Genomic DNA, 14,021 nt, shown 5'->3' with positions numbered 1-14,021 from the left:
ATACATTACAGAGACAACAGATGTTTCTCATCATTCCCTTGAATTTTGTAGCATATGACAAGAGAGACACTTTCGAAACAGTGAACAATTTAGGGCACTTTGCTTATCAGCTAACTGTAGGACAATAAAATTGAAAAAAAATGAAGCAAAAAGTCCGATGATATAGGATCTGGGAGCATAAAATGAGTGGTTGAAACTGTCATTTTCACATTTATTAGCCTCTATTTCACTATGATTTTCTCCTTAACTTTTGTCCTGCTTGGAGCAGTTGTCTGCTCAAAAAATCCTGAAATCCAAGGAAAAAAGGTGCTGGTTTGGCTACCAGTTACCGGGCATTCTCATTTGAAGTTCATGAGTACTGTAGCTCATATCTTGCAAGACGAAGGGTATAATGTGGTGAGTTTGGAGAAAATTCAGATACCTTACCCCCTAGCTGTCAACCTGTACCCCTTTGCTGTCCTATACATCTCATTTCCTGTGAAAGATATCAAAAAGTGGTTTACTAACAAATTGTTTATCAGAATCTCAAAAATATTTTGTCAGTTGAAAATTTCTTGATATCTCTTATGGAAACGGAGATAAAAACGGTTAAAGTTAGGGTCCTTCTATTACGGGTTTACATACAGTAACTCAATGAAAAGCTTTGTTCCAGACCCTTCTGCTACCTCTCATTGACTACACTCTGAACAAGACAAATCTTCCGATCACTGAGAAAATCAATCACAAAATCAGATTGGATATTCATCCGGGGTCAGTGATTTCAGAATTCAATTTTTTTAATTTCTAGGCCATGTTAGTATAGCAGACTGATACTCTAGAAATCTCAACTTGTAAAAGTTAGGCCACCATGCTAAAATGACCCAAAATCACACCAGGCCGTTTTAGACCATTTTCGCATAGTGGCCTAAATTTTGCAAGTTGAGTTTTCTAGACCACCGTCATAAATGGCCTTGTAATAGCCTGATAATCACCGTGTGTATTTTTGAGCAAGTTACCATGGTGGCCTAGAAAACTCAGCTCACGAAAGTTAGGCCACCTTGGAAAATAGCCAAGAAAACACATCAGGTGCATGTTGGATCATTTCTGGACCATCAACTACCTTGGTCTAGAAAAATCGTGTTGAGAAAGTTAGCGGTTTTTGGCAGGAATCGAAAAATCTGTAAATCTTCAAAATCTGACTAAATCCGGAATCTCAAAACGTATACATTTTCAGAGTACTCCGCGCAATTAATAACATGGGCGGTAAGGCGGCTGGCCAACAAACATGGACCATGGGATCTGGAATTTACGGATTCGATGGCATCCGTTATCTTCTCTCCGATCTGTACTCGTATACTTGTGATGGTAATAAATATCAACAACCAATTTCTCTTATCATTTCCATTTCCAGGTATCTTCCACAACACTGAACTACTTGAACGATTAAAAAACGAAAACTACGAAATTGGTCTCTCCGAACCGTTTTTTGTTTGCGGTTTCGCACTTTTTGATCACCTCGGAATTGATAAAATCTTATCAATTGATTCCCATATCGGGCTGGAGGGACCCAAAATGGCACATGGACAAGCGATAACATCCAGTTATTTGCCATCGGCATTTTCAGAAGGATCGGATCAGATGACGTTTTTTGAAAGAGTCGTAAATCTCTATGAAACGTATTTGAATCGACGATATGCTCTATTGATCCATGATAAGNAAATGGCGGCAATGCAAGGGATTTATAAGGGGAAGGAGACGTGGGAAGAGTTGATGAGATTACCAGCTTATATGTTCACAAATAGTAATCCACTTTGGATTTTCCAAATCCAAGAACTTCAAAATTCATTGAAGTGGGAGGGATTGCAGCGGATGAGAAGAGGGTTGATGAAGTTTTACCGGAGGTTGGTTGAGACTGAAAATCGGTGACCGACCGCAGAACGTTCCTTTTGCAAACTTGGAAGTTTAGAACATCAGTTTTCTAAATTCGAGAAAGCTAAAAAATTTCTGGTAATATACGCCAAAAATCAAGGAGGGGCTTGATGGAAATTTTGCTCTGGCATGCTTTTTTGTATATGGTCGGCTGTGCGGTGGTCGGTGGCTTATTTTCTCCCGACGTAATAAATCCTTCATGTTTCAGTTCTACAACGATATTCTGAATCTTCGAAATCACACTGTCCTCATTTCTTTTGGTTCCAACGCGAAATCAGTTTTCATGCCTATAGAATACAGGTCAGCATAGATCACAATCACAAAATCACAAAACACTACCGTAATCCCATTTCAGAAACTCTCTTATCACTGCACTTGGCAAAATGTCAGATGTGACATTTATTTGGAAATACGAGAATACTTCTGTCAACATTGTGAAACAATGGGACTCCTCGATTCAAAATGTGTTTCTAGTGGATTGGATGCCTCAACAAGCACTTCTAGCTGATCCTCGATTGGACCTTTTTGTGACTCATGGTGGATTAGCCAGTACCAATGAAGTGGCATTCAGTGGGAAGCCAGCAGTTATGGTACCAGTTTTCGGGGATCAGACGAGAAATTCCAGAATGTTGGAGAGGCACGGAGGAGTTCTCGTGCTGAGAAAAGAGATGCTACAGTATCCCAGTGCTATCAAAAACGCAATTATGTCAGTGTTAAATGATAAGAGTTTTGCACAGAGGGCGCGTAATCTGGCCAAGTTGTTGAATAATCAGCCGGAGTCTCCAAAAGACGTTTTCCTGAAGTACTTTAACTTTGTAGCCAGGTGAGCAATATGTACTCTTTCACGTGAATTCGGGTTAAAAGGTACCGGCTAGATTGTACTTATATTTTTTGTGGGTACTGTTCCCGGACTTTGGGAAGAATGACAATTCTGAATTCCGGATTACATTCAATTCAAAAGTCTTAAAATTTGAAGACTTCAAAATCTCAGAACTTCAAAATTCTAGAATAGATTTCACAAACTTTCAAACTTCAGAATAGAGTGGCCTAACTTACTCAACATGATTTTTCTAGGGCAACGTAGTTGATTCTCCAGAATAGTGCACTTGATTTGTTTTCTAGGTCATTTAACATGGTGGCCTAACTTTTGTAAGTTGAGTTTTCTGGGCCACCATGTTGAAACGTTCTAGAAAAAGTTAGGCCACCATGGAAAATGGCCTAGAAAACAAATCAGATGCATGTTGAACCATTTTAGGACCATCAACTGCCTTGGTCTAGACAAATCGTGTTGAGAAACTTAGGGCGTGTGCTATTTTTGACAGGGAAAATCTGTAAATCCTCAAAATCTGGCCTTTTACAATGGTGGCCTAGAAAACTCCAGTTACATAAGTTAGGCCATCATGTCACAATAGCCTAGAACGCACTGAGCAAAGTCTAGTGATTCGAAACTAATTTTCCAAAACATTATTTTTGATATTCGCCGTTTTCGAGAAATGTTCCTTAAAAACACTGTTCAGAATGATAGAATCTCAAAACTTTGATGAAAATTTTTTGGAATTTCAAAATCTCGGATAATTTTTTGAAATTTCAAACTCCAGAATGGTAGAATTTGGAACTTCGGAATTCTAAAATCTTGAATGTTTTTCCAGATTCGGAAAACCCGACGGAATCGACTCAAACGCTGCCAACATCTCCTTCTTCGCCTATTACTACCTTGACCTAATTTTGGCAATTTCCATTTTTATTTACATTTTGATCTTGTCCACATCCGCAATTCGGGCTGCTTCCGTTGTATTTTCAAAAAAAGATAAAGTTAATTGATAAGACGATGGTAACATTTTATTTTGACCACCTACACATGATGATCAAAAACAGTTACAAAATATTCTAACAATTTTTGGACACGGATACTGAAATTCCTTATTCGCCCACTCAAATACAGAACACAAAGAGATATGACAAAGAGCACGGAACATAGAGATGAAATCATGAAATCAATGAATCGGAAGAGGGAGTCAGAGACATAAATTGACCTCACGTCACTTTTTGTCTGTAATCATAATTTGTGCTAATCGACGAAAATACGAAAATGGACATTCGCTGAAGCGGCGTCGATGACGGCGAATGACATATAGTGTTAAGAAAAAGTGCAAATATTAGGGAAAAATACGGCGGAGTGGTTTTACTAGAAAGGAGTACGATTTAGTCAGGAACGTTTCCTTGAAACTGGAAAATTGAAAATCTGAAAAAAAAAATTGACAAAAAACTGAAAAACATTATTGAACTATTTCTAACCAAAGTTCAAAGTTCTGAAAATTTCCTGCTCAAAACTGGTTCAGGTCGAAATTCGGTAAATTTTAATCCAATTTCATTTTTGCTAACAATTTTTTTGAATTTATCTTGTTTTTAGCTTCAAAATGAGTAGAAACAAGTCAAGGTTTATATAATAATTTTGAACTTTTGACCTAAAGTTGTATTAGGCCATAACTCGGCCAGTTTTGGTCCAATCTGATCTTCGCAAGCAGATCTAATTTTCCTTGTTTTCAGCTTCAAATTGAGTATAAACAAGGCTGACTAGTGAGTTTAAAGTTTTCGAAAATTTTGGTCTGAAACTGGTGTATGCCATAACTCGGTCGGTTTTGGTCCGATTTAATTTGTGAAAAAAGCTCTGAATTTGTTTCTTTTCTAGCTTTAAAGTTGGTATAAACATGGCTAATTTTAAAATTCTGCTTTCTCCATCCCTGTGGAAAGGCACTTCCCGATCATCTCGGAATCAACACTACCATCTCTGCTGATTCTCATTTGGATTTTGAAGTCTCGAAAATTGCTCATGGAGCATCCTGCTATCTCCCAGCGTTATTCTCATCCGGATCCGAAAGAACGAGTAAATAACTTTGCGAAATCCTATTTCAGCTATCATTTCAACAGTAAGATGTATTAGGTTGGCAGGAAAGTAACTGTCCATTTTTTTTATTAGTAAATAACAAAAAACACAAGAATAATCCAGAATTAGCAATATGCACCGTCGTGATCCACAACATGTTGGCAATGTTCAGGTAACTCGTGGGTACCATCCCTCCAAAAGCCAGCTAGTGGCAAGTCAAAGTATCCCTCCAGTCCATTTTTTCAGGCATCAATTGTGTTAAAGTCCTTAAGCTCCAGATGACGTCGTATACTTTTGAACAACCAATGATCTGATAGAGCTGAATCAGGTCTTTAACGGGGGTAAAGGAGAACCGTCCAGCCAAAGAGGCTCAGGTACGGCGTGACTTTCCGTGAACATGAGGTTTTTTTCATTTTTTACCTGCAGTCAAGTCAGACCTGAGCAGCTTCAGTGTGACCGTTCTCCCTCACCTACTTATAGTCCCGACTGAGCTCTATCAGATTATTGGATATTCGGAGAGATGCAACCTCATCTAGAGAATACGAAAATTTGCACCATTTATGTGAAAAACAGGAAAAAATGAGTACTTTGATTCGCGGCTAGCTGGCTTTTGAAGGTATTGTATCCACAAGTTATCAGAACATTGCCAACATGTCGTGGACCACGACGGTGCATACTGCTAATCTTGGATTAATCCTGCTTTTGTATTATTTACAAATAAAACAAGGGACAGTTACTTTCCTGCCAACCTAATATGATTATGAATTTAGTGGAATCTAGGGGCCCTACAACAATGAAAAAAGGGTCTGAGAGCTTCTAAAAAAGAACGCCTACATGTTTTTGAAAAGTATAATGGGTATTCTCGCACTTCAAAATTCGTGCACATCGGAGGAATCTCATCTGGAGCATTCAAACAGGAGAAGCTTCCTGTGGAGTACGATAAAATTCGCATTATTTCGAACAGAACAAACAATGTGTTCATGAATACCATACGACATTCGGAACAATAAAACAAGATAAGCAACTTGCAGATTCCTGAAAATACCGGTAGTTTGCTGATAACATTTTTGTTTCAAATCTCCTTCCAAGTTCCGGACATTTTGGCTCCTAAAATTGCTCCATCATTTATTTGACAGTAGGCGCCATGCAAAAAATTAGTCACATCCTGTCCATACAGGAAAACAAAACATTCCTATTGATAAAAACACTACACGGGTCAGGAGACCCATTCCATCCGGGTACCCCTCCATGCTCCATGCTCCAATGCTCTAAGTCAACCCGTAACTCCGCCCCCTACCCGGAAATTTGTTCGTTGTGATATCTGCTCTTATCAGCAAAGAAGAACAACGAGAAATGACGTGTTAAAAAGGGGAGGCCCCCCTGAATCATCGCAAAGTGAATTCAGGAGGCACCCCCTATAAATTCAGTACTGTTTAGGGGAGAACTGATAAGTCACTCGTTTTTTCTGCAACACAAACAATGAGCACTTATTTATATTTACTGCTACTACTCGTCATTCCGTCGTTTCTTCTTGTTGATGCGAATGGAACAACAAAACCCAAAAAGGTGTTGGTGTTCCTTCCGATCAGCGGACACTCTCATTTGAAATTTATGGGAACTATTTCTAATATTCTGCAAGATGAGGGATACAACGTGGTGAGTTTAAAACTATTTTGGTTTTTTTGGCACGTTACCCCTACCCTGGAGCACATTTGAGTACCATGGGGCTCCCTGAAGCACTCTGACGCACCCTGTGGCACCCTGGGGCTTCTGGGGCATTCTGGGGCCTCCTGGGGCATCCTGGGCATCCTAGGGTACCCTGGGGCACCCATGGGCACTCCTGGGTATTCCTGGGCACCTAGAGGAACCCCGGGACATCCCTGGGACATGCCTATACCTCTCGGGTATCATTACCGCATTGCAGTGGCATCGGTGCCAAAAATTTGCTCAAGATTCTACAGTACCCCTGTTTCTGATATTCCCCGCAAACCATTCAATTTTCCAGACTGTTCTCTTGCCAATCCTTGACGAAGGCCTCCGAGACACCACGCCCCTTGTACGAAAAATCAAGCACCGTATCCTTGTTGAACAAAACGATGAGCTCATCGAGGCGAACGTCCAATTCAAGGCTGGAGGAGGTCGTGAAAACACCTGGGTTATGAATTCCGGAATCGTTGGATTCTTGAAATTGGGAACCAAGGCTGCCAACATTTGCAAGGCCTCGTGTAAAAGTGAGTCCACTATCCATTTTAAGACCCTCCCATAAAAAAACTCGATTCCAGATATCTTTGGAAACGAAACACTTATCAACTATCTCCGCGATCAACACTTTGACGTTGCTGTTTCTGAACCTCTCTATTCCTGTGGATTCGCACTGTTCGATCATCTCGGAATCGACATTGCCATCTCAGCCGACTCTCATTTGGGTTTGGAAGTCTCCAAGATTGCTCATGGAGCATCCATCACCACTAGCTATCTCCCAGCCGTATTCTCATCTGGATCCGAGCGAATGGGATTGGTTGGACGTGTGAAAAACTTTGTGGAATCCTATTTCAACTATCATTTCAACAGTAAGATTTATGACTACGAATTGAGTGGAATCGAGGGGCTCTATAAGAATGGAAAAGGATGGAGAGAGCTTCTGAGAAAGAACGCCTACATGTTCGTGAATAGTAATCCACAAATGGACATTCCAAGTCCTCGCACTTCGAAATTCGTGGATATCGGAGGAATCTCATCTGGAGCATTCAAACAGGAAAAACTTCCTGCGGAGTACGATAGAATTCTCTCTTTGAGAAAGAACAACGTGCTTATTTCGTTTGGTACCAATGCAAAATCAATGTACATGTCAGATGATATGAAGTGAGTTTTTGTTTTAATTTTTGATTTATTTCGTATTTCCGGACTCCCAGTCTTTGCACTTGATAAGAAATATTTGGAGCAACTAGTTCTCATGACTCCTCGTATGACATTGTTGCAAAATTAGGAAGTCCGGAAATGAAAAAAAAACTTTTTCATCATCTACTACCAACCATTAAGTCTTGTTTTTCCAGACTCTCCTTGATCAAAACCTTCGAAAGCATGCCTGACACCACATTCATTTGGAAATATGAGAACACAACGATTGATATTGTCAAGCAGTATAACAAAAAAATCAATAACGTGATGCTGACCGATTGGATGCCTCAAACCGCCCTTCTTTCCGATCCCCGACTCACTCTTTTTGTCACTCATGGAGGATTAGGATCCACTAACGAAGTGGCTTTCTCAGGAAAACCATCTGTGATGGTGCCAGTCTTTGGTGACCAAACAAGAAACGCTCGAATGTTGGAAAGACACGGAGTGGCTCTCCTTCTTACCAAATACGATTTGACGGACACCAAAAAAGTTCGAGGAACTATTAGAAAGATGTTGAGGGACAAATCGTACTCAATGAAAGCCGGAAGCTAGCTCAGATGCTCCGTAATCAGCCAGAATCGCCAAAGGAGATCTTCATCAAGTACTTCAATTTTGTCGCGAGATTTGGAAAACCACATGGGTTGGACTCGTATGCTGCTGAAATGAGCTTTGTCGAGTTCTATTATATCGATTTCTTCTTCATTCTGATTGTGATGTCGATGGCGATGTACGTGGCGACGTCAAGGATTCTGAAGGCAACGCATAATATTACGAATCTGATTTCAATCAAATTCAAACTTTAATCCCGATTTTTGATTCTTTTGCTAGGTTATTAGACATCTCGTGTATTTTACTGTATGGGTATTTTGCTTTGATTGACATAATATTTTATGAATAAATGGATTCTGAATTTAAATATTCTGAAATCAAATGAAATGAACAGAAGACAAATCTCAATTTTTTCTGATCAGTTGAATTTACAGGCAACCTTAGAAATTCTGAAATTTTGGGATTCTTAAATTTTTACAAAACTTAATAAGGGAACCATGTTTAGCCGTCATCTCAGAATTTTTTCCAAATTTGCTCATTTATAGTTTCGAATACCGGCTTTCTCGTGCTGTATTTGGTTTTCTGCACAGAAGTCGAGTTATGGGCGGTTTAAGTGATTTCAGTGCTAATTTCTCCCTTTTGGAGTGAGTTTTTGAAAGGGTTGATAAGAGTTTTTTCGGCATCTTTTTGGTTTGAATCGTAATTTAAAAAGTTTCTCTACAATCTGACAGTTTCCTCATTTTTCAAAAAAAAAATTAAGATTCAACGATTCCAAAGTTTCGTAATTCTGATATAATTCAGAGTGTGAAGAACATTTTAGAATTTCAGAATTTCAGAATCTCAACAAATCAGGAATTCCTCAGATTCTCTGATTCCCTGATTCTGAGATTGGCATACTTGTAATCCGGGCCTTTGCCGGACCTTCGCGGGCCCTGTCATAATTTCTTTCAAAATCTATATTTTCGAACCAACTAAATCAGATATGATAGAGCTCCACGAGTACCACAAAACGCTATTATTTGGAATACTGTATCTTATCTATGAACAAAGTTACAGATCATAAAGTGGCTTTTCTCGCAGGGCCCGGCAGGCCCGGGGCGGGCCTGCTTTTTTTGCTCCTTTTGCTCTGTAACTCTGTTCATAGACAAGATACAGTATTCCAAATAATACCGTTTTTTAGTACTCGTGGAGCTCTATCATACCTGATTGAGTTGGTTCGAAAACATTGATTCGGAAAGAAGTTATGGCAGGGCCCGCGAAGGCCCGGATTACAAGTATGGAGATTGGGAAATTCTGAAATTCTGAGATTGGGAGATTCTGAAATTCTGAAATTCTGAAATTCTGAGATTGGGAGATTCTGAAATTCTGAAATTCCAAAATTCCAAAATTCCGAAATTTTGAAATTCTGAAATTCTGAAATTCTGAAATTCTGAAATTCTGAAATTCTGAAATTCTGAAATTCTGAAATTCTGAAATCCTGAAATTTTGAAATTCTGAAATTCTGAAAACCAGAAATTCTAAAATTCTAAAACTCTGAAATTCTAAAATTCTGAAATGGCGACCCAAGCCGAGGGCTTAACTTTTTTTTAGACCAATCAGATGCTCCGATACATAGGGTGGTGAGCTCTGTGTGGGAGCTGGACGTATTGACAGGATGTGAAAAATCGTCGGAAGATAAACAGTTTGAACAAAGATATGATAAAATACTTACGATTGAATTTATTTTTTTCGTTTTTTTAGCTTTTACGGCTTTTTCTGCCGTAAGAAAGATATTTTTTTATTGGAATTTATCAATTTTTGAATATTCAGATTTTGAGAACTTTCGGATTCTATGATGACTTTCGATTCTTGTATCTCATGAACATTCCAAATTCCCCGAAACTCAAACTAAAAAAAATGCTCAGAAAACGGTCTCCAAATAATAATATTGGAAAAAATTGTCTGAAAATTGTTATTTTGGGTTCCGAAGAACCAGCAACTCGGGAGTACGGAAGTCGGTGTTTTGATCCTCTGCTACCTGAAAGCCATGCGTACGCCTTTCATTACTACAGTAAACTTAGTTCCAAAAAATCGAAAAATTCAAAATCTGAGAAACTTGATAAGACAAGAAATTAATAAGAAAAAAGAGATGTGAAAAGTTATCAGGAAGTGAAAGCTTTGAAAGTCGAAGGTTTGAAGTCGGAAGTCAATGTGTTCCAGTAGATCCTTTGCTGCGAGAAAGCTCAGCGTACGCTATCAATTGCTATTTCATTTTCTTTGAAAATTCGATTTCGGTCATTTGGTAAAAGGGGGACGTTCAGTGATAAACACCTAGCCATGAACCCCAAACAATGGCGACCTGAGGCCTTTTAGTACTTTTTTTACTTAAATGACGTCGATCAGCCTTCCAGAAAAAGAAATAGCAGCGAGTAGCGCATCCAAAGCTTCCTGACAATGGGCCGCATTCAACTCTTTCCAGCATCCAATATCCAATCCTCCTTGCTCATTTGTTGCTGATCCCAGTGATCATCGTCGAGAAGAACCGCCATTAGTCTTCGAAGAATTGAACAGATTCCTTGCCATCCCAGCTGTCCTGGAAGCTCCTTACTAATCGGACTCCTCATCGACTCCTCGGTTAGATTTCTTTCTGATTTCTCCCAGCTTATATAGCACCCGTAGATCAGATCTGAAGATAAGATAAGAAAATAGTTCATGTCAAAGTAGGCAGCACGCGGAAATTTGGATTTTCTAGAAGAAGTGAAAGTGAACAAAAAAACTACAAAATTATGACAAAAATAGACAACTTTCGAATTAACGTGATATTCCAAAATGTCTTTTTCGACTAAACTTGTGGATAATGGTTGGAAAGAATGGTCTAGAAAACCTATCAAATAAAAAATTATTTTTCAATGAAAATCATTCGTTCTCGTTAGTTTCCACTCGGATAAGCGAAATGAGCAAGCCGTCTAAATCGGTGAGATCCTCCCTCTGTGTGTCTGTGTATCCGGGTGTCCATTTCTAGCCAAGCCAAACGAAGAGTTCATCAAGTGTCGGTTCGGTATGCCCTCCAACCGCCCGTTCGTTGAGTATGATGACTGCCGAACCACCAACCGATGCACGTCTTATTCCGACGGCAATGTCGAATTCTGTGAATACAGCAATCGGTGGAACACCGTCGGATTTTGAATCGTAGGTTTTTAGAACAGGGAAATCTGAGATTCTAAGGTTCTGAGATTCTGAGATTCTGAGATTCTGAGATTCTAAGAATTGAAATCTCAAAAAATGGAGGGATACTGTAGTTGTAAGCCACCCTAATTCTGTTCCAGAAACTCTGGACTCTCTGATACATCGGCCGGATCTGGACGTGTCAGCTCGGCTACTTCTACACCAAAAACGGCTCAAGCGCCAACCTCTCCGGAGATTCTCATGAATGGTTTTTAGCCAAATCGAACTAGCAAAATCTTTTTTTTCAAATTTACAGATTTGAGAAAAGGAAGTCTTTTCGGAAGACAAAAAATTGCTCAGGAGCAGCAGGTTATCGTCCATCCTCAGAGTGTTACAAACATCACTTTTACTGGTGTAAGTCTGGTTTTTTTCGAACTTCTGATTTTCTGAAAAATTGCAGACATCCCAATTCAGCAGCTTTGACGGCAAAGCCTCCGACCAGTTGTCGTTGAAATCTGGAACATCGGAAACGACGAAAACTGGAATTCCCTTGTCTGGAAAGGTATCCCTATCATTCCGTCTGAAAAACTACAAGTTAAATTCTAGAGTCGACTTTCTGGTCCCGAGAAATCCAGAAAACGTTCGCCAGCCGCTCGAATCAGTGAGATGAAGCTCGCGGAGGCAAAACAGAAGCAACAAAAAACTGAGGATCCTGTTCTAGAAGTTTCCAAGAGCTGCAAGAAATCCAAGAAATCCAAGAAATCGAGAAAGTCAGCAAAGAAGACGAAATGGGATGATTCTGGGAAATCTGCAAAATCCGGAAAAACTGCAAAGTCCAAAAAAGGTTCTTTGATGGACGAAGCTTCTGGAAAATCTTCGAAATCTGCGATGTCCAAGAAAGCAGCTCCTCTGATGGACGACGCTTCTGGAAAATCTGCAAAATCCACTAAATCCGGAAAGTCCAAAAAAGCTGATCCTCTGATGGATTCGGATTTCTCCAAGAAATCTGCAAAATCGAATAAATCTCAAAAAGTTGAAAAGTCTGCTCCACAATTTGGAAAGTCTGGAGTCGTCAAAAAAGGCGACAATAGTGTCTACTTGCCAGGTGTCATGAATGGGTTAGTTAAACCTGTAATAGAAGGGCCTGTTAATTTTGAGCCAATTTTTCTCGGTCCCTGTCAAAGATATAAAAAAATTTTGAACATATAAACTGTTCATCATAATATCAGAAATGTTTTATCAGACACATTTTTGATATCTTCCATAGTAATTGAGATATTTGAGCTAAAACTTGACAGTAAAGAATTTTTTGCAGTCCTCCCATGGCCGCCAACAAGTTTATGAAACGTGAGGCACCTCCAGCACCTACTCGAAAATTCAATGAATCTCCCGCCTACAACTTCCCGGGATCTGGACAATGCACAAGAAAAATGGATGAGGTGGCTCCGCCCACCCCCAAAAAAGCCAACGACCAAAGTCATTGTGTCTATGATGTGGCTCAGCTGCCACCGGCTCAGAGACGTTTCCCGACCACAAAGTCGGCTTCGAGATGTTCTGGCATCAGAAAACAGCCACATTCTTTGTTCGGAGCAGCGAAGCGTCCGGTATGCTCAATTGTTTAAAATTTAGATGTATGATTTTGGAACTTTCAGACACCAGCTGTTCCAACTGCTCCAAAACCGCAAGCAGTAACTCGGATCAAGGCACCAACTGAGAATAAGATTGTTGTCTTTGGAAAAACTCCAGATGGAAAGACCACGGTATTCTACAGTAATCCTTTTCTCTGGAACTTGTAAACTTTTAGATTCAAATGACAATTGACATGAAGGTGATTTCGGAGGCAGTGAATGGATCTGATCAACCGATGACTCTTATTCCGAAGAAAGTGATTGTTGGAGGAAAAGAAGTTGAAATTGATGCGGATTCGAAAAGTGAAAAATCGCTTTGAGACTAACTTTTTGGTTTAAAGATATGAAGACGTCATTTTTGTCGATTTTTTTGTTTTTGAATTTTTGAATTTTTGAATTTTTGAATTTTTGAATTTTTGAATTTTTGAATTTTCGAATTTTCGAATTTTTGAATTTTTGAATTTTTGAATTTTTGAATTTTTGAATTTTTGAATTTTTGAATTTTTGAATTTTTGAATTTTTGAATTTTCGAATTTTTTAATTTTTGAACTTTCGAATTTTTTAATGTTTAATTTCATGATTTTCGAAATTTCTGAATTTCCGAATTTCTGAATTTCCGAATTTCTGAATTTCCGAATTTCTGAATTTCCGAATTTCTGAATTTTTGAATTTTTGAATTTTTGAATTTTTGAATTTTTGAATTTTTGAATTTTTGAATTTTTGAATTTTTGAATTTTTGAATTTTTGAATTTTTGAATTTTTGAATTTTTGAATTTTTGAATTTTTGAATTTTTGCCCTCCCGCATTTTTGAATTTTTGAATTTTTGAATTTTTGAATTTTTGAATTTTTGAATTTTTGAATTTTTGAATTTTTGAATTTTTGAATTTTTGAATTTTTGAATTTTTGAATTTTTGAATTTTTGAATTTTTGAATTTTTGAATTTTTGAATTTTTGAATTTTTGCATTTTTGAATTTTTGAATTTTTGAATTTTTGAATTTTTGAATTTTT

At 38.5% G+C, this 14,021-nt stretch overlaps 3 protein-coding genes across 3 annotated transcripts; all 3 read left to right on the top strand.

Annotated features, from left to right (window-relative positions):
* Positions 1–231: 231 nt before the first annotated feature.
* Cbr-ugt-43 lies at positions 232–3,729 on the top strand (the record flags this gene model as incomplete). The annotated part of the gene is made up of 6 exons (XM_045236036.1): positions 232–396; positions 653–750; positions 1,214–1,344; positions 1,391–1,880; positions 2,264–2,731; positions 3,558–3,729. 6 exons carry the CDS (start codon positions 232–234, stop codon positions 3,727–3,729), a joined length of 1,524 nt encoding a protein of 507 aa, XP_045093752.1.
* A 2,542-nt stretch (positions 3,730–6,271) lies between these two features.
* On the top strand, positions 6,272–8,493 carry Cbr-ugt-44 (the record flags this gene model as incomplete). The annotated part of the gene is made up of 5 exons (XM_045236035.1): positions 6,272–6,448; positions 6,798–7,023; positions 7,075–7,654; positions 7,846–8,179; positions 8,209–8,493. The coding sequence occupies 5 exons, from the start codon at positions 6,272–6,274 to the stop codon at positions 8,491–8,493; spliced, it is 1,602 nt and encodes a 533-aa protein (XP_045093753.1).
* A 2,813-nt stretch (positions 8,494–11,306) lies between these two features.
* Positions 11,307–13,331, top strand: CBG08390 (the record flags this gene model as incomplete). Its single annotated transcript, XM_045236034.1, has 8 exons — positions 11,307–11,392; positions 11,545–11,651; positions 11,700–11,797; positions 11,844–11,945; positions 11,990–12,501; positions 12,699–12,987; positions 13,036–13,143; positions 13,188–13,331. 8 exons carry the CDS (start codon positions 11,307–11,309, stop codon positions 13,329–13,331), a joined length of 1,446 nt encoding a protein of 481 aa, XP_045093754.1.
* Between the last annotated feature and the right edge of the window lie 690 nt (positions 13,332–14,021).

Source organism: Caenorhabditis briggsae (assembly GCF_000004555.2).
Source record: "Caenorhabditis briggsae complete genome, chrIV, whole genome shotgun sequence".
Lineage (NCBI taxonomy): Eukaryota > Metazoa > Nematoda > Chromadorea > Rhabditida > Rhabditidae > Caenorhabditis > Caenorhabditis briggsae.
The sequence above is the reverse complement of the archived record's forward strand: the minus strand, read 5'-3'. Positions and strand labels throughout refer to the sequence as shown.